Genomic DNA, 22,333 nt, shown 5'->3' on the forward strand with positions numbered 1-22,333 from the left:
TCCTCCATGTCCTGCAACAACACAAACTCAAGCGGAAAAATTCAGCACCAGCTGTATCAGCGTGTTGAAAAGCACACTAGAAACAGCGTAGTTCAGACTTTCAGCAGCCAAGAATAAATTCTTGTAGATAGTTTTGACTTCGAAATACACTGTGTTTCTGCAGAGCGCAATGCGTAGCACGATGTTTACTAATCGGAGTACGAACTCTCTATGATTAAATTCAGGCTTGGTTCATTCTTTATATTGTTATTATTACCTGCACTTATGTTAAGCCACGCCTCCCGGCGGATCTAAAACATGTCTGTTCTGCATCACTTCATCTACACGTTTCTACTTGTAAACCACATATGAATGTGAATAAATGAGGTAGAGACGCTGCAAGTCTCCCAAAATCTGCAATCGAAGCTGACCAGCACATTCAAGTTGACCCATTTTCAAAAATTTCTCACCACCAAAGTGAAAAGACTGGACAGTTGAAATTTTGTCCAGTTCTAATCATGATCAACCGCTGCAAGAGCCCGAAATTTCGAGCTAACCAGGCAGAAGAATAATTTTACAGAATTTAACAAAGCTGCTGTCGAACATGACTTGGAATTTGAAATTGAGGCATTTTCAAAAAATGTTCACCCCCAAACTGGAGCGACTGGACAGTACAAATTTTGTCCAGTATTAACCATGATCAATGGCTGCAAGTGTCCCAAATTTCGAACAAAACACACTGCAGAATAATTTTGCAGGAATTGATAAACCTGCAGTCGAACTTGATGAGAACTTTCAAGTTGAGGCATTTTCAAAAAATTATCACCTCCAAACTGAGGCGACCGGATACTTGAAATTTCGTCCAGTTCTACTCATGATAAAACGCTGCAAGTGTCCCAAATTTCGAACTAAACGGGCTGCAGAATGATTTAGCAGAATTTAAGAGCTCAGCGATCGAAGCTGACCAGAATGTTCCAGTTTATCCATTTGGGGGCTGCAAGTGACCAAAATTTCTACCTGCTTGTATTGAACAATTATTTTGCAACAACTTATAAACCTACAGTTGAGCCTGGCCAGAAATTTCAATTCGATTGCGCCAGTTTCCAAAATTGTGCACCTCCAAACTGGAGCAACTAAATACTTGAATTTTTGTACATTTGTGAATACTATCAGCGGCTAAAAATACCGAAAAATGTAATCTTAACTGGCTGCAGGCTGATGAAAAAACTTTCTAGCTGGGCAATTTTTAAACGTAAATCTGAAGCACCTTTGATATGGACTAATACCTACCTAAAAGCGTATCTAATAGTTCTAATAATCTTTCAAGAACCTTTCTATTTAAGTATTTAAACGAATCGCCTGCGAAATATATGCACAAGTGCTAAATATGTTCTGGTTGCTACTTGTGGGTTTTTTTGCGGTGTTGGAGTGCACGGTATTGGTAGATCGCTTTAAACTTGCATGGGGTAAAGAATCAGGATTTCCAGGCTGGAGACATTCTGGTCACGACTCCCAAAGGAACAGTGCGAGGCAGGTCGCTGCTGAGTCCAGCAAACCGGACTTTCTATGGATTCACTGGAATTCCTTTTGCCAAGCCGCCAGTAGGCGAGCTGCGTTTTCAAGTAGGCACCAAAATACCCTTCAACCAACCCTTAAATAATTATCGAACTTTAGGCTCCAGTTGAAGCAGATCCTTGGGAAGAAATCATCGACGCAATTGCGGATCCCGATAAGTGCTTCCAAGTGAACAGCGATTCCGACACGGAAAACGAAAATTGTTTGTACGTGAATGTTTTCACTCCGCAGCTGGAATTGGTGAGTGAGCACCAAAACCTGGCTCTAGCAATAGAGCTGTTCAATGTACCGATTTAAGTTTGTAGGAGTTTGAAAGTGTGGTGGAAAGCTTTTCCTCATGGTAAAGAAGTGCGATCAAAAACACTTGACAAGTTATGAAAAATATATTAAAAACTGCTTCGAAAAATGTGACCAAAGAAGTATTCTGGAATAATTGTAATTTATAATAAAAATAATTTGGAATACCAAAAAATTGTCACCTTATCAAAAATTCTACTCGAAAACCAGGTTTCCGCGGTTAGACAATTCCCTACAGGGTGTCCCGTAAGCACATGAACAATAATTCTTTACATCAAAAAAAGACAATCTGACGTAACTTTTATTAACAAAAAATGTCTGGCATTTAAAACCCTTCAAGCGATCTTAAGCACTTTTTTGCTTGAATTTGAATTGCAAATTTATTTGAATGTAATTGACAATCTGCACTTGGAGCCACTAAAAATACTACCGCCGATGTTTCTTTGCTTCATTATTCGGGTGTTTCTCAAGCGATTGTCGGCCTTAAACCTTCCTTATAAAGCCCTTTAAATATACTTTAAATTACCTTCAGACACTTTATTAGTTGCGTCTTAAGTGGCAAAACCAGACAGTAATTTAGGGGCTGCTTTTGAAGATACTTATGCAACAAGCTGCGATGTCTCTTCTCGAGCTGATCACTCGGTTGTTTTGCCAGTAATTGTGACTAGAAAACGAGCATTTTGAAGCATTTTAAACCCTTCAAGCGATCTTAAGCAATTTTTTGTTTGTGGTGATTGGAAAGACGTATTTTTTGTATCTTTAACTGCTTTTTTTGCTTCTACAATAAATTTTTAGACACCATGTAAGCAAAATTTTACTAAAATGGCGATAATCTGCCAACGTTGCAAGTAAGAAAAAAACAATTAACGGTGCATATGCAGCGTTTCAAGCTGCATTTCTCGCACTAAAAATCCACCCTGTCTGCAGTTAAAATTACCACGTCTAATTAAACGCAAAAAAGTAAACCCGATGGGGAAATAGCTAATTCAAAACCAGCAGTAAAAGCACAATAAGAAATTGTTGCAGACTAACTGAAAACTTTGTACGAAAATATAGTTGTATTTAAAACTTTTCTTCACGCCTCTAAGTGATCTAAGTGCTCTGCGTGGAGCCAAAGAATGCGCAGTTTAAGCCACTAAAAAACCTAACATTTAACGTTAAAATCCCAAGTTTTCTAATTAATCAGGTAGAAAAACGGAGCTTGAAACTTTTCGAAAACTGCCTAAATTCCATCAATATTCCAGGCCGACAGCATCACAAAACTGCCAGTGGTTCTAGGAATCTATGGAGGATCCTTCCGCAGCGGATCTGCTGGATATGGGCGTGGCGGACCTGATTGGTTCATTGAAAGGTACTACTTTAAACCTCCACAGGTAAAATGACGCATTTCCGACCCCATCTCCTCAGAGACATTGTGGTAGTGAACTTCAACTATCGAGTGGGACCCTTTGGGTTCCTGTCCACTGGAGACACAGTGATTCCTGGCAATGCGGGCCTTAAGGACCAACAGCTGGCCCTGCAATGGACCTACGAAAATATCGAGCTGTTTGGAGGCAACAAGAGCCACATCACCTTGCAGGGACAAAGTGCTGGCGGAGCTTCCGTTACTTATCAACTTTTGAATCAGAAATCGGCCGGTATATACAAAACGCTCAGTATATTTCAATGCTGTTAACGGGAATGATATCTTTCCAGGCATGGTAAAGCATGCTTTGGTTGAAAGTGGGTCAGCGCTCTGCCCGTGGGCCTGGACAAGGGACAACTTGCCCTACACTATCAGATTGGCCAAAACTGTTAATGATGGCGTTGCTCTTACCAACACGTCCACAGCGTTTCTTCTGGAGTTTCTTCAAAGTGCTACCGCTCGCCAAGTGGATGCTGCTTCAGCAGCTTTGTATTCTTCAGTAAGTGCCGCCTTTCACATAGTGAACTGGAAGCAAACACAAATTAACTTCCAGGGTATTCCTTTGCCTACCTTGGAACCGGAGCATGAGGGGGCGTTCATCACTCAACCAATGTACGAGTTGGTGGAGGCTGGGGATGTTGTGAAAGTGCCCCTTTTCATCGGCATTAATTCAGAGGAATATATTGGCAAAGCTGCAAGTAAGCGGAACTAACTAAAAACAACAGCTGGGATGTTGACTATTTCCTAAACAAAATTTTAGATATCCCAAGTCTGCAGGTAGAGGCTCAGGGCTACGACCAAAAGCCTCTTTCCATCGTTCCATGGCAATTCGACGAAGAATCCGAGGAAAACAGACTGGCAATAGCCAATCTAATCAAGGGAGCTTACGTGGGAGAGGACACTTTTGCACAAAAGCTGGGCTCAACTGTTTCAGTCAGTACTCAACTACAATCTCATTTGCGCTCGTTATCCAGGTGTTTTTCAGTACGACAGTGACTCAGTTTTCACAAAATCCATCATCAGGTTCGCGGAACTCTACGCCAAATACAGCCCAGTGTACTTTTATCAGTTCTCCTATAAAGGTGAAATGGGGATTTATCAGTATTCTATTGAAGGTAAAAGATTGGGAGAAAGTTGCCAACGTTCCAAGAAATCGATTGGTGTGCTTTAGGTGCCGATAATGTTGCGCATGGAGAAGAATCCCATTATTTATCCATAACGAAGGCGGGGTCTTTCGACAATACGAAGTATGACAATTTTCCAGCCAGCGATGTAATCACGCATTGGAGGCTCATTGAATTGTGGTCCAACTTCTACAAATATGGGTAAGTATTGGGCCATAAAACCCCTTTAAAAAGTGTAATTTTACTAAAAAGACTCAACGCAGAGCTAAGACATGTAGAAACGCCACAGAAAGTTAAAAGGTTTTCATTATTTTTGAATATCGGCGTATACGCAAGGTGTTTTTTTTTATCTTGAAACAGTTGAATATTTCGCAAACATTTCAAATAAGAAGTTAATATGTGGCAGGGGGAAGTTGATTAGTGTCAGATAAACAACGCCTACTTCGACCTTGTAGCAGGCCTGGGTAACACTGTGTTGTTGAGCTATTGAGTTGTTGCCGCTCTCTGAGTTAACGAGTTATAACTCATCGGTTAATGGGTTATAAGCCATTTATGGCTTTACGAGACCCGAGACTGGAATTTTCCCATTTAAAAAAAAAGGTCAACATTTTGCCTGAGTAACGTTTTACAACTTTGTTCCAACAACGAAAAAAAAAAGTTGATTTTATCAGCAGCACAACTGAGTCCAAAGAAAGTCGACGAGTTTTCTTCTAAAAACGATCTCTTAATTTTTTTGCAAAAAAGATTCAGTTTCCCAGTATTTTACAGTAAAACGTTAGGAAAAACGCTGTTTTTCTGTTTAGAAACAGTGTTGTTTGGAAATAGAAATATACATTTTTTATTGACCTAAAAGTAAAGAAACTACAGTTTCCAAGGGTTTTCCAAATAAGTGATTATAAACTTTTGCTTTTTCAGTTCGGGGAAATATTTTTGGAAAAAGACGCAGAAATATTTATTAGGGTTTTGTCCAAATTCGAAGCTGCAAAAAGTTTTTCAAAAATTTTTGCAAAGCGGTTATGTAGGCGAATGTTCCAATAAAATTTGTTTTACAATTTTTCACAAAAAATACCTGAAAATTATCAGTATTTTATGTAAAACTAAAAAATAATACGATTTTTGCGTAGAAAACATTGTTAAAACTGGAGTAACCTGAAAATTTAAAGGAACTTTAAAAATCTTCAGAGCAATGAGGATGGCAAATTTTCCAAATATTTTTTGTAAACTTTTGCTATGGTCGTTTCTTCAATTTTTTTTTACTTTCGGTAAAAAACTGAATAAATTTATTCGATTTTTGTACCAAATTCGAAGCTGAAATGGGTTTTCTAAAGTCCCTGCAAGCAGATGAATGAGGCGAATTTTCTGGCAAAATTAATTTTGTAATTTTTGGCTGAAAAAACTCGTTTAAAAACTTTTTTTAGTTTTAGTCCCCAATTCGACGCTGAAAAAAGCTGAGAGAACGGCTTTCAACGAAAATTGAACATTTAGAAGAAACTAGTAGTAACTTGGCTGAAACTGGAAAATTCTGAAGTTTTGAAGAAATTTTAAAAATATTGTTAATAAAATTTAAAATAAACCTAAAAACAAGTAAAAAAAGTCATCAACATTTTCCCAGCACCGCAACTGAGTTACTGCGCTGGTGCGTTGAGTTGGTGCACAAACCAGATGCCTACCACTGCGCCAACTCCTAAAAATTCACTGCGTTACCCAGGCCTATCTTGTAGGCGTGGCAGGGGCCAACTTGAGAGTTTCCAATGGTAACCACAAGATTTTACTGAAGATTCGAGTAGTACGTCAAAAAGTGAGAATAATTTATCTAAAACATTTTCTTTTGATTTTGACAGGTGGAGGGTTTTTTTTATTTTGTATTATTTTTATTTTCGGACCGAATATTCCTGACATTAATAGATGCTATTGGTAACACTAAAATTTTCTGCGTTTCAATAAAATAATAGATAGTTTAGCAGATCTAAAGCAAAAAAACTGATAATTGATGGATCGTGGCATCGTGATCTGAAAAAGTCGAAGAAAATGTTTTGGATAAATTAATCTCACTTTTTGACGTACTATTCGAACCTCCAGTAAAATGTTGTAGTTGCCATTTGAAATTCTCAAGTTACCCGGTGCTTAATCCACAAGAACAAAGTAGGCGTTTTTTTCGTGACACAAATAAACTCCCCCCTCCCAGATACTAACTTCTTATTTGAAACATTTTTTTCTCGGATCACTCGTTTCCGAAATATTTCAATGTTTCAATATAAAAAAACCACCCTGTATATTTGGCCACGCCATTTGGTGGAGCTGCATAATTTACCGGTTGAAAACCTGACTGTTGCAATTCGTTAGATATTTCCTCCAAAATATTAATTTTTAAAGCAAAAGTAAACTTTCAACAAACAAAAACGCATTTAATTAACCGAAAGTCGTCGCATTGACCAATTGAAGGATCAATTGCTTCAATTGGCCACGCCTCCGTGGTGGAGCTGGAATCATCTTTTTGTAGTCAAAAATATTATTTTCTAGTAAAAATGCGTTTTTGTTTCAATACAAAATGAAAAATTTGAAAGCGTTTGACCTGAATTTTCTTAATTATTTTAGAAATCCCACTCCAGAGCCCGTGGAATTGCTCTCCAACTTAATTTGGCCCGTCGTCTCTGAAGATAACTTTGTCTACTTGAATATCAACGAAACGTTGGAACTGAAAGACACCCCAAAGTCGCCACGTTACAACGCTTGGAGAAGCGCATTCAATAATTACGGCCAACGTCCCTTTATTGTTTATTAATTACTGAAATAAAAAATTGATAAAAAAATAAATTGCTCATTTTGTTTGGTTTGTTTTTTTGTTATGTTCCTGTTTAAGTTTCTTAAATATGTTTTTATTTCGCTATTATTTTCCTTTTTTTTGGTGCAATTTCTAATACATATACACAATTAGAATTATTGATTCAAATTTTAAGAAAATTGGAATTTAGTGACTGTGCAAAAATCCATTGATCTCCTACATAGCACCTTAAGGGGCAAGTCTGGGAACTTTGCCGCTTATTTTGAACCATCAAAGTCGTTTAAAATAGAAGTTAGTTAGAAGAAGAATAGTATGTAGTCTGTGTATCAGTCTTTATCTATGCAGAAGGTTGCCAAGCTGGAAGTTAGTCGTGGGCATATAAACGAACATTTTTGAACTGAAAAACACTGTTTTAGGCGTTTGATTATTTGCCAATACGGGGCCCAGTTAAGCTGAAAGGCCCCGATGTCGGTCTGCAGTATATTGAGTTTTACGGCACAAGAGCAGTCAAAATCCCAACTACGCCCTATGAAGTATTTTTCGGAAGGAATGTAAGTCTGATGGTGTTTCGAGCTGCCAGCTGAACATTCATGAGTCTACAGGGCCTGTTTTAGGTGGCAAGTGGCCTCAGGCAGCTCTTAAAGAAGCTCTCATTGAAAACCAGGAAGTTTATTGGAAACACCAGCATGGATCCGCAGCTCTCATTGCTGATGGCAAATCAAGCTCAAGTGAATAGTGGCAGTATTATTTTGGGCCCATTTGTAGGCTACGGATCTTTGTTGGTGGCTGTTGCTGAGTTTGGTGTCTATGTTTTCGAATCTGATATCGACTATTTGATGTTACATGGGAAGACAAAACCGACCAGGATTAAACAGCAGGTGCGGCTTACATTTTAATGTTTTTTGGGTGTACAGAGCGAGACTGAATCTCTTTTTGAATTCTACGAATCATTAGTCTTTGCGATAGAGTTTTTCCTAATTATAGAAAATTGTTGAAACATGCTGCTTTATAGAAAAGAGCCAAGGACGAGAGTATCAAAGCCAACATAAAACAATACAACTTAAGCCACAAATACATTGATGTGTTAATAAACGACTTCAGCCTGTCCTTTTGGAGAGATTCCATGGAATTCGATGCCATAATAACAGACCGTACGCCGAATGAGCTGTGAATCAATCAGTTTTGACTAAATTTGTTTCCTTTGCAGCTCCTTATGGAATCAGAGAAGCCACCGAGAGAGTGGGAACGGAGAAGCAAAATTACATAGTCAGCGATGAACATTTGCCCACTCACGTACCCGCAAAAATCGAATACGGAATTCCCAGCATCTACCGAGACTTGCTGATATTCGCATCTAAACACTTGAGACTAGAAGGACGACTAGTTTGCTGGTTTCCAGTATTCAGGTAAGAATGTTCACACAACCCGCGAAAAAATCAACTATAATCGACAATTGCAGGGAAGATTATACGGAAAAATGCCTGCCCAGGCATCCCTGCTTGACTCTGATCGCCAATTCCGAACAGCCGCTCAGCAAAGTGACCTCAAGAAGACTGCTGACGTACAAAAAAGTGAAACGTTCCTCTGTGGACGAGCTCAACATAAAGGATGCGAACATTCAGGACTTCAGGGACAAATACTTTGTGGTTCGGGAAGAGTGCAGAAGGGTGAAGCGCCAAAAGGAAGCTGCTCTTCGAAAGTATTTTACTTACTCTATGGTAGAGCATAGAACATATAACAAGGCTTCTCTATCTTTAAAAATGTAGAAGTTACTCATACAAAGATTTAGAAAATGGCCACCCTGTATAGACTGAGACAACATTTCTTTAATAATAATATTTTTATCGAAATTTGGCTTGGATACGGTGTAGATATTACTATTGCTTTTTTAGTAGGAAAAAACGTTTGATTTACTATTTTCTTGCTAGCAGGACAAGCAGATTTTCATTTAAATTGAAATTCCTTTGCTTGGCACGTTTGATTTTCTGCTACACCCTTACAATTGAAAATTTTTCCAATAAAATCTGAATCTTCTGAAAACATTTTTGATTCTATATTGGAGAGCAACTGAATAGCAGCATTTTTCAACAAGCTTCCGTTCTTCTGACCTTAGTTTTGTACGTAAAACAGATTGTTGTAAAATTTCGCTCATACGTGTGGCATTTGTAGCATCTATCGTATCAACAGGTGGCACTTGTAATTGGTTATTGTCATGAAATGCAATAAAAAGAACATGCTTACATATCATATTTTTGATTTGGTAATCTAAACATGTGCATTGAAAGACATGCCAACAAATCTTGCAATAAGTACATCTTATTTCACAACATATAAGTGAGTCTGTGCGCGCTATGTGGCACCCAAGGGCATCCAGCCAGCTGGAGGGGATGCCATGTACCCCAAAAGGAACAAAAGGAAGATTCCGGTCGACCGCAAAGACAGGAAAACAACCTCAAAAAGGACCACCCCTAGCAGCAGTACGCAGGAACAAGTAGCAGCAATGGACAGGGAGTCCTTAGAAGCCATTGTCCAGGCGGCAATATCCCGGCTCCATGCCTAAACGGCCTGACAGTTTCACAGTAGCGTCAATGGGCTAAGAACTCGCCGTCCAGAGCTGGACGAGTTCCTGAACAACAGGAATCCTGCAGCAGTAGCACTCCAGAAAACCAAGGTAGCAAGTAATATTAGAATTAATATACAAGATTATGAGGTTTACAGGCACGACGACAGCACCCAACGTGGAGGAGTGGCCCTCCTAATTAGGAAGGACATCGACCATCACAGCATAAAAGTAGAGGACACAGACATACACGCCATCAGCGTGCAAGTCAACAACTCCAAAGGGCCAGTAATTGTTACTTCTGTTTACAGAGCTGCTCAGGAAGCCCTGAACCTGCTGGACATCCGGACAATGTTAACAATGGACAATGGAACAATAAAGCCAGGCTGTTGATAGGCGACCTAAACTGCAAAAACACGGAGTGGAATAGCACTCGAACCTGCAGTAAAGGCCGACTGTTAGCAGAAGCAGTAGATGCCTAAGGTGGAGTAATCCTGGGCCCAGAGATCCCGACAAGGATCTCGACAGGATCGGAAAGATGCTTTCACCAATATTCTCTTGAAAGAGGCGGACGAAAGGCCAAGGATTGAAAGGATCAAGGCGGAAGTGGGAAGCATGTTTAGTCCTGGCGTTGGTCTGCCAGATTATTGCAATATTTTGTGAAAGTATACAGGGTGTTTGAGAATGGCGTTGTTCATTTTAAGGTGCTAAAGTGAAACTTAATTGGCACAAATTGTAATTCAAATTACCTCGTAGGAAGTGGGAATGGTGACATTTTCGCCATCATCAGAAGAACTATCGATGCTGAAAGTTCCGTAAAAATCCATCAGAGTTACGATTTTTACCAGCTTAGTACAGTAAGTAAAGTTAGTCTGAAAATTGATGTTTTCAGTCAAGTACATTCACTCGCCTAAAAATTCGCAGCTCCCAAACTAGAGCAATTAGCAACTTGAAATTATCACTATCTTTAGAAGATGCTTGATTCTCAAATTTCTGAAAGTTTCATTAAAATCGCCCCCAAACCTGGTCTTTGACAACTTGAGAAGTATTGATCACAAACCTCATGTCTTCAGTCAAGTACGCTCTGTCCTTTAAAAATTCGTCGCTTCCAAACTGCAGCAAATACCAACTTGGATCTTTCACAATCATTACAAAATACTTGGCCCTAACGATGGTGAAAATTTCATAGAAGTCACCTCGAACCCTATTTTTTTCCAGCTTAGTAAATGTTGGTCTCAAAAAATGTCTTCAGTCAAGCGCGCTTCCTTGTCTAAAACATCGCAGCTTCCACGTTCAAGCAACTAGATATTTGAAATTCACATCCTCTTTCGAAGAGGATGTGAATCTGACTCTAAAGAAGCTGAAAGTCTCATAAAAGTGGCCTGAAATTTAGATTTTTTCCAGTTTAGTAAATGTTGACCTCAACATTGATATTTTCAGGCAAATACGCTCTCTTCTTTAAAAAATTGTAGTTTCCAAATTAAAGCAAGCAGCAACGTGAAAATTTCACCATCTTTAAAAGACAGTTCTTTCCAAGTATTGGAAAAATTTCAGAAAAATCCTCCGAATATTGAATTTTGCCAGTTTCGTAAAAGTTGGTCTCAAAATTGATATCTTCTGGCAAATACGCTCTCTTCTTTAAAAAAATCATAGTTGCCAAATTAAAGCAAGTAGAAACGTGAAAAATTCACCATCTTTAAAAGACAGTTCATTCCAAGTATTGGAAAAATTTCAGAAAAATCCACCGAATATTGAATTTTGCCAGTTTCGTAAAATTTGGTCTCAAAATTGATATCATCTGGCAAATACGCTCTCTTCTTTAACAAATCGTAGTTTCCAAATTAAAGCAAGTATTAAGCAACTTGAAAATTTCACCATTAAAAAAAAAGAAGAAAGGACGCCACTGCGCGGGACTAGAACCACAACAAACTGGGTAAAGTTCAAAGAGCTCACACACCTACTAATCGAAATTCCGCAGGTAGAGGATGAGGGGCAGCCATCCAACAAGCGCATGGCAAAAGCTCGGTGACTACAGAATTGTCGGTGGTTCGGGAAGAACTCCCGGTCGCCATCCGCAGAAAAATCACCAACCATAGAAGACTACGCAGGACATTCCGCAGACATCCCACAGAAGAAAACAGAATCGCCCCTAACCGACAAGGGCAACTGCTGAAAGAAGCCTTACTGAAGCACAGGAACCAGAAATGGGAAAACCGCTTGGGAGTTGAAACCTGAGGACCAAAGCATATGGAGTATGCAAAAGGCCCTAAGAAGAGAAGGTACCAAAATTCCAGCTCTCCACGGAACTCAAGGTTTGGTATTTACAGATGGCGGCAAAGCTGAGGCGTTTGCGGAAGCGATCGAGAGTGAGGCCAGGGTAAACCACCACCCAAACGATGACCTACACCACGAAGCAACTGTCAGAAGGACAGTAAATAAGCTTCGGAGTGAAAAGTCAGCCAGCCACCTCCCCCCAACTTCGCCAGCAGAAGTTGCAGCCATCATCAGAAGAACCAAAGCTAAGAAAGCCCCTGGAAGAGATGGAATCACCAACAACATGCCGAGAAAAAGACTGGTCGCTGTAGCTAACTTGATTAATGCGATTTTCAGGACTGGTCATTTCCCAAGCATCTGGAAACAAGTCATCATGCTCCCGGAGCCCAAGAAAAACAGGACTTTCCTCCAAAACTACTTTTACTACAAGAAAAGGGTTATACTGAGGAGAATTAAGGAGGAAACGAGCGAGCTTGATTTGCTTCCACCAGAACAGTTTGGATTCCGAGGAAAGCATTCCACGGAACTTCAGCTGCTCAGGATAGTAGCAAGATGCACCAAAAAAATGAATCAGTACCGAACGACTGAATGTCGAAAGAGCGTTCGACAGAGTGTGGAGAGACGGTCTCATCTACAAGATGATGGAAACAGGTAATAACAAGAAACTGTGCCAGTTAATAGACAGTTATATTTGCAGAAGGAGCTTCAGCGTCAAAGTTGGAGGTCACCGGTCAGAAACTAGAAGCACTGAGGCAGGAGTACCGCAAGGAGCAGTGCTCTCCCCACTGCTATACAACATATATACAAGCGACATTCCAAGACCTGCCAATAGGAACCTGGCACTCTTTGCAGATGATACGGCCCTTCTGACATCCTTATGGCGCAATGACTGCATTAGGCAACAGCTCCAGCTTGCAATTGACGAACTACATCAATGGTTCATCAAGTGGAAGCTGAAGATAAATGCAGAGAAGAGCCAGGCCATACTTATTGGCAGGAAGCAGGACAGTGTCGATGGCAACATCACCATAGAGGAACAAAACATCAAATGGGACAGAGATACTAAATAGTTGGGTGTTGTTTTAGATAAGCAGCTGACCTGGAACAAGCACATAAAAACAGCCATCGACAAGGTTAAGGCAACAACTGCCGAGTTGTACCCACTCCTCAATCGAAGAATCATCGTCCGACTCTAAGCCGTTCAATCGGGAAAATGCGGAGCAAAGTCAAGATGCAAGGTTAATGAAACAAAGAACAAACATTCCAAGCCATTGAAAGCATGGCTTTATTCCCCAGCTAATCCTATCTCTTATTTCTGCGACCTTTTCCCTTAGATTTGCCCTTGCCCTTGCCCTTCTTCTGCTTCCTTTTCTTGCGTTCCGCAATTTCCCTGGCTTTGAGAATCTGGTCCATGCTCTTCATGTCCGAGGAGCGCTTCTTCAGCTTTTCCTTCTCGTTGTGTTTCGCCCAGTGCGTGTGGCGTCTCGGCCCATTAACATCTGCAAATCCAACTAGTTAAATGACTTTCAATTGTATTGAGACAACGTTTCACCTTGCGGAGCGCTGCCCTCATCGCCATAATCATCATCATTAGCTCCAGTTTTGGTTTTCTCTTTCCATTGGGCGTATCTGTCGCTCTTGTAAGTGGCTGGAATCCAAGCGCCGCTTTCCGTTTTGATTTTACCTTTTCTCGGGTTCTACAGCGAAAACCAGTGAATATTTCCACGGGCTGGACAGAAAACGAACTTACCTCTACCCCGACCATCTTCTTCTTCTTGCGGTCCCACTTTTTCTTCACGTGGCTCGAGTTCATGGCTTCCTCTGAGTCGCCGGTCAAGTCGAACTGCACTTTGTTGGCTTCATTATGGAAATTATTCACTATCAAGCTGAAAATGCCACAGTTTCTCGGTTTGAACTTTAGGACTTTGTTGAAACTTACCCTTGCTCGGTATGATGGTCCTTGGGGGCATAGGGGATGTAGACTTCGTCTACTGTTTTGGGCTTTTTGGCTTTCTTGTACAGCTGTTCCATTTTGCGCTTCTTCGGCACGATTACGCTTTTGAATGTGCCTTCGATGTCCTCTTTGGAACTCTCTAGACCCCAAAGATGCAGAAACTATCGAAGTTTAAACCATCTTGCTTACCTGTTAGAGACGTTACTGGTTCGTGGAAGCTTTCGCTTTCGTCCGGGTCGGTCTCATGCCGCTGCCTAAACAATTCGATCTTGTGCTTATCGGCCAACCTTTTCTTTTTCATCATCAGATATTCCGGCGATTTGTTTTTGCCACATATTTCGAAAATTGTCTAAAACGTAGAAAACAATTACTGGATTGAACGTTTTTTTATTTATTTAACTTTACCCCGTTGGGGCGATAGTTTCTAATTTGATCCAACAAAAGGTCTCGATGATATTCATCCCCGTTTGTTCTGAATGCTGGATGAACAGCACAATTGCTCAGATTCAACTGTTTAATGCGGCGATGACTGTCGGATGAAGCCGCAGGCCGCGATTTTACGTACTTCTTATACGCGTTCTCTATCGTTGTTTGCGCCGACGTCTGCAATATCACAAACGCATAAATTAAGAAATTTTCAGGACCGTAAAAAACCCACCAAATCCAGCTGATTTTCATGCAACACTATCAAAGAGCTCAAATGTTCGTCCACCAGATCCTGCGGGATTCTGCCAATAGTCCCTTCTTTCTTCTTCAGAGTTGCTATGGACAGCGGGCGCCCCAAAAACAGATGTAAATCCACCAGATAAGCCTGTTCGTCTGAGGCTATGAGGGAATAGGCTATTCCCGATCTTCCAGCTCTAGCGCATCTTCCTACGAAGATTTAAAAGGGAATAATCAGCAAAAAAAATGGGCGCTGGATACGCACCGACTCTGTGGACAAACAGCTTGGGTTTAGCCGGGAAGTTGAAGTTAATCACATTGTCTAAAGCAGGAATATCAATTCCGCGGGCAGCCACATCGGTTACAACTAGAACCTTCACTTTTCCAGTTCCAAATTTGGCGGCGTGAATTTTCCGCGCTGAAGGATCCAAGTTGGAGTAAATGTAGGTGTTGGTGATTCCTACTAGATCCAGAACCTGAAAAAAACCAGTAGATAGTCCATAAATTACGATCTCAAGCAGCCCAGAGCGGCCTTACCGAATGGATGTACTCAACGTGGTACTTTGTCGCCGCAAAAATAACGGTCTGCTGCTTGGAGTCGATGACAGTTTGAAGCAAAACCAGCAAAGCGGCCAGTTTTTCCTCCGGCCGCACTATGAAAAACTCCAGTTTTAGTTCGTCTGGAAGCTTGGATTCAACATCCAACCTGAAAAGTCGCTTTTAAACCCCCGCAAATATCGCTTAACTAACACACTGGAACCTTAATAAAACCGGATCACTCAGTCCAGCCTTAGCAAACTCCACCAGCACTTTGGGCAAAGTAGCGGAAAACAGCAAAGTCTGTCTAGAATCGGGCAAACGACTTACTACTTCTGTAAGTTGCTCAGTGAGCCCCATTTCAAACAACCTGTCCGCCTCATCAAACACTACATACTCTATGTTATTGAGCTTCAGTTCCATCTCGATGCAAACGTGAAGAAACCGACCTGAAAGTGGGAATTTTAGCCTAAAATGAAACAAAACTGTTGGTTGGTTTACCGGGAGTTGCCACTATAACATCGGGATTTCCATGAATGGCGGAAAACTGGTCTTCCATTGAATCTCCTCCAAGAATAACCGCCGCTTTAAGGTTCATGAAACGGCCGATTTCTTTGAAGAACTTCAGAGTCTATAAGGAAAACATTTGATTTAACGCGCTGAATGATTCGTCAGAAATACCTCTATTTAGAAAGTAGGAATTTCACTTGAAGAGTGACAAGGCAGAAATGTGTCGAAATGAAGGTATTTCGTCTTAGTTTTTCTCCTATCTTTTTAATGGTTAGGAATTCCCGATAAACTACATTCAGTAAAAGTGCCTCTGGCGAAAAGGTCCTTATGATAAACGCGGCAATTTCAGTCATTCCTTATAGGTATAATTGGAAGCAATAAAAATCTTCACTTTTGGGGGCTCATTCAAAGGCGATTTAAACGCCTTTAACAGACTCCTGGTCCAATCCAAACTCGACATCAACGCCAAGTTTCAGCTCGATATCGTGAAAATGCGGCGAGAAACTCATACGGACTGCGAAACATGGTTTTTTCATCAGCAAAATCTTTACATTTTCATAGAAACCAGCATGCATTTAAACCCCAATTCAAAGGAAGCATCCTACATGCAACCTAGATTTTATGGGGATTGTTTTATGGCGCCCTAAAAGCGAAACGAACCTGCAGGGCTAATTCCCTGGTAGGGGAGAAGACGAGGCCACGGGCCCCTGCCTTTGAAGTGCGGGCTTTCAGTCGCTCGAACATTGGAATTAGAAAAGCGGCTGTTTTCCCACTACCTGTCCTGGCCATGGCAACAACATCCCGGCCTTCAAGAATCAGTGGAATCGTCTGCAAAAATCCAATTATTACACTTAATACTACTGGAAACCTGACTCCAAGCGCCACCTTTCTCTGTATGGGCGTCGGTTGTTTGTAGCCCCTTTTTATGATGCCTTTCAATACGTTATGGCTCAGATTCATCGACTGGAAGCCCCCCGACTTTTTGGCGGATTTTTTCTTCCATGCGTCGTCATCATTGGAAATTTCCACCGCCTTATTGGGGTCGGCAAAGCCCGGTATATCTCCCATTGATCTATACTGCACTGACCATAGAACAAGGCTTATGGCACGGCTATAAACAAGGCACTGACCATAGATGAAGACAAGTTGTGCCACTTGACATCAGTTAGGTTATGTTCATGTAGTGGGCACATGTTCTTCTTGATCTGAGAGAGAGAAGGCAGACACCTATAGTGGACGTAGTTTTATTTTTTTCTTCGTCACTTTTGTTAAATTGGGTTCAAGACCAAAAAAAGAACTCGAGTTGGGAAGGATAGTTATTACAAAAACCATAAATACAAAATATAATTATGATTCCATACATTTGGTGTTTTGTTAATACTTAAAAAAAATCAATCTCCACTTAAATTCCTGTTAAATGCCGCAAGTTCAAAAACGCGTAGTAGAGGCGAATTTTAAACAGCGCCCACATTTCCCCAAGCGACACTTTCAGTTTTTCAACTCGAGTGTGGCACTTTTTGTATCTTTGGTCGTAAATCGAATGAACGCAGCACTGCGACATAACTTTAAACGCGCCCTTTCTAGCCCCTGTCCGCAAAGTGTGCTCAATACCTGCAACCAATTTCTGCATTTAAACAAAAACTTGATAAAAACAGTCAAAACTCACCGCGCATGAGGTCGTTGGTTTTCAAAATGAGCAGCATTTGCCGATTCACGTTCTCTAAAACCGATGAAATCTGGGGCAGCAGCCCGGTAAAGTGCTGTTGTACAAAGTCCTTCTCTCCTTTCGAGAAATTTTCCCTGAAATTTTATATTTTTATAGTCCAAACTGGCTGCAGGGTTTGCGCCAACCTGTCGATTCCTTTCATGATAGTATCCCAAGTCCTTCCGGTCACCATACAGGCGAACAGTCCATACACATCTCCTTCTATTCCTAGATTTTTGCTGTATTGCCGCATTCCCTTGCGGTCCCGATCCAGAATACTCATCCACAAGTTGGCATAGTTTATCCGAAATTCGTCTTTTAAAGTCTAAAAGTTGCGCTGAGTCAATTAAATGCGGGGGGCTTATTGATATGCGTAAAGCAGCTTTCAATTAGCTGCATCCATAATTTTTACGAATACAGAAGCAAAAATGTCCAAATTGAGCGCGCTTCAATGTTTAAAGCACTGCATTTTAGAAACGGTTTGAAATATCCTTAAATTTCACTAATTATTCCCCTAATTATTATATAAATTCCCACTTCCAAAGAGATAGAAGCAAAAATACGTATCGCCTTTGGCCCACTTATAAGCTCGAATAAACGTTTGCTCTCTTCGAAAGAGCTTTTAGAACAGTCATGCTCTGACCGCAGCAACAAATCAGATTTCCACCCGAAACTCTGGGGTTGAAACAAAAACTTACCGCATACAATCCATGATCCAGCAACACAATGTCGCATTGACCTTTCGGATTCCTTCTCACCAAAATGTTGCCTGGATGTGGATCGCTGTGCACAAATCCGTGTATGAAAATCATTTGCGAATATAATGCGCCCAATTTGCTGGATATTTCATATGGGTCGATTTTGTGCGCTTCGATGTATTTCAGATCATTCACTTGCCCGCCTTCCAGAAACTCCATTGTGAGCACGCGAGGAGTGGTGAGGTCCCATCTGCAATAAACTGCGTCCCGTAACTCCTCAACATACCGACATTCGGTGCTTTCTTACCGAACTTTCGGCACTTTGAGCCATTCAATGTTCTCGAACATTTTGGCGATTTTCTCGGCGTTTTGGCCCTCTTGCGCAAAATTCAGCTCCTGCGGGATGTTCTTTTTGGACTCGTCCACGAGCCACTGGAACTTAAACTCCGGGAATACCCAGCTCATCAGTTTCACCAAATATTCCATGGTTTTCATGTCGATGCGTGAATTGCCTACACATATGGGTCTGATAATGGCCAACGTGCCTTTGAACTTTACACAATAACGCTAAAATACCTTGCACGTAAGGATGTTGGACTTTCACTGCTAAAACCGTGCCATCTTTGAGCGTTGCCTTGTGCACTTGAGCTAGAGAAGCTGTTCCTAAAGGTTCAGGCTCTATGGACTCGAATATTTCCAAGGGCTAAAAAGGACACAAGTTCAGAATATTGCCTCTATTTGAGAAACTTGCTTACGTCTTTCTTCAAGTCTTCCCTGATCACTCGGTAAATGTCTTTGACATCAGTACTGGGGGCTTGACTGTGCAGAATCCTCATCGTCTGCACATATTCCTTAGGCAGCAAATAATCCAGAGCCGCTATGTGCTGGCCCACTTTAATATACACTCCCCTGTTCGCACAGCACAGCTCCAGAAGCTTCTCAGCCGACCTCTGGTGGCATTCCGACTACAAAAACAACCCGTTAACAGGACGGACTTTGAATAGCCAAAGCAACTTACCTTTAACTCTTTGTACTCTAAAGACTTCTTATCCAGGCCTTTGCCATACAGGTCCTTTTTGTAAATCACACCGATTTTTGAGACAGTTATCGCTGCCCTGCTTAGACGCACAATTCCAATGGAGTCCCATTCGTATTGGTTGCCTTTCAAGCTCAGGGCTGTGCTGGCCAAAGCCCCCCCAATCAGAGAGTATTTCAGCAGCTTTCGCGCCCGATTAGAGAGCATTTTCGGCTAGAGGCTGACCCTAGACAAAAGCACAGGCTGGTGTTAATAGAGAATGGACCTCTAGGAGAAATTGCGGTCACTGTAAAAGAATTTGTGCCACTTTCCACTTCTAAGCTTGCACAGTGCTTGCCTTATTGTGTCAGTTAATCCAAATTAACTGGGGCTTTGGGGGGTCAATTTTGTAACATTTTACTCTTATGTAATTATGAGCAAGATAAAATATAATGTAAAAATACACTTCCAAACCTGGAGAGTAAATAAACTGGCAAACTAGGCTAAATTTGGTTAGTGGCACTTCTCTACTTCACCGTCAGCCAACAGTTGCTTGTGTCATGCGCCATTAGTGATGTCGTAATGACATTTGATGTGTTGCGGTAGGTCAGGTTTTTAATCTAAACACTGAGCCTTTTTCATCGGTATATCGGTATTTTAGGATTTTCTGATTTTCAGTGTCTTTAACGTGTTAGGGAAGTGTGTAAAGTCGATTTATTGCTGTGGCATATGGTTTGAAACATCTCAAATAGTTTAGGTAAGATCTTTAGCGTAGCTTCTCGGAAATATATCGATTTAACTTTATCATTTTTATGTTGTCTTTACAGCATCAAGAATATTTAGTGGTTTCCAACTGCAGAATTACATTTTCGGGCAAAAAGTAAGATATACATAAACAAAAGGTATATATATATCGATGTATATTCAAATAGAATCTTATTTTTAAACTTCAGTGACAGAAAAGCATATCATAAAGTTCAGTTTTATAGCAATTGTTTTTGAACTAGACGCCAAACAATTAGCTTGAGGAGAAAACTCTTACACCAGTGGACATGTGGAAAAGTGTTTATTTATGGGAATTGCCAGCCTCATCAAGGAACAAGGAAGAGCAAGGCAGCATGTACTTGCCCCAGGGAAACACTGTGCCTTTATCTATGCACTGTGCTACTCACATATGGTAGCACTTTTATATCACGCACATTACAATGTTAGTGCGACGGACATTGAGAGCTATTGGAATACCCCCTGTTCTATGCCCAGCGAGGAAAAAACTGTTAAATTAATTAACTTATAATGCTTGCGGTCTGGAGCCCAGCACTTCTGTGAACTTGAATGAATGAGTTCTATGAACAAGGCTTATTGGGATAAGGAAAGGATTGTATCGCAAGGGGTAGCTGATAATAGGGATAAATGACACAACTACACAAAAATACATATAAATAGATATATTACTTGTTGTTTATTGTTTACATAAATACTTTTTACAGATAAAAAATCTTTGGAGCATTTTTAAGAATAAGTCTTACATCTAATTACATCCTTTATATGATATTGCCTAACTGTTTACAATAATTAAATATTTATATTTGTAATACAAACTATGGGAACAGTCCGTAAAATAAATTCTGCTTTGTAGAGCTTCCAAAATATTCGCAATTACATTATTTGTTTGAAAATCCATAAAAAATAGATGTAAATATACATTTCACTTAACTAACTTGAACTTTTTATTTTTTTTATAATTGTTTAAATAAATACGTTTTGCAGTATTAATTCCAAATCGTTCGTTTCAAATCATTTCGTTAATTTCAAATCATGGGGGCAGTCGGTAAATGATATTCTGTTTTGTAAATTTTCCTAAGTATAGGCAATTACGTTACTTTTATGAAAATTTCTGTAAAAGATATATTTAATTATTGATAACGCTAAACACATTTTGTTTAAAAAGGTTTTGCTTACATATCTTAATCTTCTCGTCCCGTCATATTCTTTAAAATATAGAAAGTCTCTGCAATCTTCAGTTGGTGTGTTGTCGGTTTTTTTATACAAATAACCTGACACATATTTTAGTGCACTAGCTTCAATAGACTTTACCGAAAGTTTATTATTGGTTGGTACCATGGTGTATATCTCCTTTATAGATTCGTCATCATCTTCTGGCAAACCCTAAAAAAACATCGTTTTTTAGATCTATGTAAATTCTACAGGGTGTTTGGTAAGTAGATGCATTCCTTGTAGGGGGTGATAGTGCAAGTAATTTCAGATATATGTTGTTAATAGACCAGGTTCCGAAAACCATTAGTTTCCGATCTACAGGGTGTTAAAGTTTTAATAACAAAAATGTTGTTTATTAATATTTCGGAAACCGCTTGGAATATTATAATGAAATTTGACAGGTCTTAGGCAACTAACAACAATACACGTTTTGGGATAAAAATGTTGTTTCTATCTTTTCCAGTGGGGTGGGTACAGGCACCTCTGAAGATAATTTTAAATAGAAAAATGTTACGCCACTGATTTTTCTAAAAATAAATAATATTTGTCAAGTTCCTGTTCAATTTGGAAGAGAAAAGGTCTCTAGACTTTTTGAAGTGATAAACTTTTTATGGGAGGGTAAACCGATTTTTGTCGGTTACGGCGGCTCCCCCTCCCGCCTCTTCGCGCCTGAGGCTTGGGACGCACATATGTAGTTTCAATTCGACATTTTTCTCTTAGTGTGGGTGCATCCGTAGATCTGATAAAATTTTCAAATACACATTGCGTTATTAAACTGACAGTGATATTGATTTATCAATTATTGAGTGTGATATTATTGTGTCTGGTGCAGTTTATTTTATAACGCTGATCACATTGATTCAACAAATTATCAAGGGAGAAGCTGCAGATACTGCAAATACTAGGTTAAAGGTGCTCATGTACTAAATGCCTGTGCGAGTTTCGCCTTCTTCTAAATTTTCAATTAAAGTACACACACAATTATACACACTAAAGCAGTTTAAGAGCAAAAAATGCGGATCGTCCATAAATTAGCAGAAAAATGTATTACAAACTTTTGAAAATCTTCAAACGACCTAGTATTTATCCTTGCAAACGAGATTGCACATTTGCATTTTGCATATTGCCGTGCACTGTTAAATATTGTTTTAAGAACTAACAATGGATGTTGTGCAACAAAATTGTGCCTAAGATCCACTACAATAAAGTTTTTGAAAAACTGTTGGACCTATTTTAAATCGCCTGATTGATTGTGGACGC

General features: G+C 40.1%; 4 protein-coding genes and 1 long non-coding RNA gene across 6 annotated transcripts; 3 read left to right on the top strand and 2 right to left on the bottom strand.

Moving 5' to 3' along the window:
- The first annotated feature begins 1,320 nt into the window (after positions 1 to 1,320).
- LOC109535023 (juvenile hormone esterase) lies at positions 1,321 to 7,194 on the top strand. The gene is made up of 11 exons (XM_019900838.2): positions 1,321 to 1,414; positions 1,467 to 1,601; positions 1,654 to 1,794; positions 3,096 to 3,202; positions 3,259 to 3,488; positions 3,547 to 3,755; positions 3,810 to 3,954; positions 4,017 to 4,189; positions 4,242 to 4,371; positions 4,428 to 4,581; positions 6,976 to 7,194. The coding sequence occupies exons 1-11, from the start codon at positions 1,367 to 1,369 to the stop codon at positions 7,160 to 7,162; spliced, it is 1,659 nt and encodes a 552-aa protein (XP_019756397.2). The 5' UTR covers positions 1,321 to 1,366; the 3' UTR covers positions 7,163 to 7,194.
- Positions 7,195 to 7,501: 307 nt separating this feature from the next.
- Positions 7,502 to 8,953, top strand: LOC109534992 (tRNA (guanine(10)-N2)-methyltransferase homolog). Its single transcript, XM_048667507.1, has 6 exons — positions 7,502 to 7,525; positions 7,579 to 7,713; positions 7,777 to 8,040; positions 8,175 to 8,313; positions 8,370 to 8,568; positions 8,622 to 8,953. The coding sequence occupies exons 1-6, from the start codon at positions 7,502 to 7,504 to the stop codon at positions 8,926 to 8,928; spliced, it is 1,068 nt and encodes a 355-aa protein (XP_048523464.1). The 3' UTR covers positions 8,929 to 8,953.
- A 4,300-nt stretch (positions 8,954 to 13,253) lies between these two features.
- On the bottom strand, positions 13,254 to 16,867 carry LOC109535004 (ATP-dependent RNA helicase DDX54). The gene is made up of 13 exons (XM_019900817.2): positions 16,546 to 16,867; positions 16,321 to 16,488; positions 15,652 to 15,781; positions 15,374 to 15,599; positions 15,151 to 15,319; positions 14,879 to 15,089; positions 14,609 to 14,823; positions 14,356 to 14,553; positions 14,140 to 14,299; positions 13,936 to 14,089; positions 13,747 to 13,882; positions 13,549 to 13,693; positions 13,254 to 13,495 (listed from the first exon to the last, which is right to left on the bottom strand). The coding sequence occupies exons 1-13, from the start codon at positions 16,726 to 16,728 to the stop codon at positions 13,299 to 13,301; spliced, it is 2,292 nt and encodes a 763-aa protein (XP_019756376.2). The 5' UTR covers positions 16,729 to 16,867; the 3' UTR covers positions 13,254 to 13,298.
- Positions 16,868 to 16,995: 128 nt separating this feature from the next.
- LOC109535005 (aarF domain-containing kinase 1) lies at positions 16,996 to 19,643 on the bottom strand. Its single transcript, XM_019900818.2, has 9 exons — positions 19,553 to 19,643; positions 19,082 to 19,325; positions 18,819 to 19,028; positions 18,640 to 18,766; positions 18,371 to 18,575; positions 18,064 to 18,313; positions 17,512 to 17,690; positions 17,327 to 17,460; positions 16,996 to 17,271 (listed from the first exon to the last, which is right to left on the bottom strand). The coding sequence occupies exons 2-9, from the start codon at positions 19,304 to 19,306 to the stop codon at positions 17,063 to 17,065; spliced, it is 1,539 nt and encodes a 512-aa protein (XP_019756377.1). The 5' UTR covers positions 19,307 to 19,325; positions 19,553 to 19,643; the 3' UTR covers positions 16,996 to 17,062.
- Positions 19,644 to 19,743: 100 nt separating this feature from the next.
- LOC109535009 lies at positions 19,744 to 20,795 on the top strand. Of its 2 annotated transcripts, XR_007280304.1 has the most exons (3): positions 19,744 to 19,835; positions 19,906 to 19,980; positions 20,086 to 20,795. It is a non-coding gene; the product is annotated as an uncharacterized LOC109535009 (long non-coding RNA). The 2 variants fall into 2 exon arrangements; XR_002171679.2 differs by having other exon boundaries at positions 19,906 to 20,795.
- Positions 20,796 to 22,333: the final 1,538 nt, after the last annotated feature.

This window comes from Dendroctonus ponderosae, unplaced genomic scaffold (genome assembly GCF_020466585.1).
Source record: "Dendroctonus ponderosae isolate FM_Combo_2020 unplaced genomic scaffold, Dpon_F_20191213v2 Dpon_F_20191213_1, whole genome shotgun sequence".
Classification (NCBI taxonomy): domain Eukaryota; kingdom Metazoa; phylum Arthropoda; class Insecta; order Coleoptera; family Curculionidae; genus Dendroctonus; species Dendroctonus ponderosae.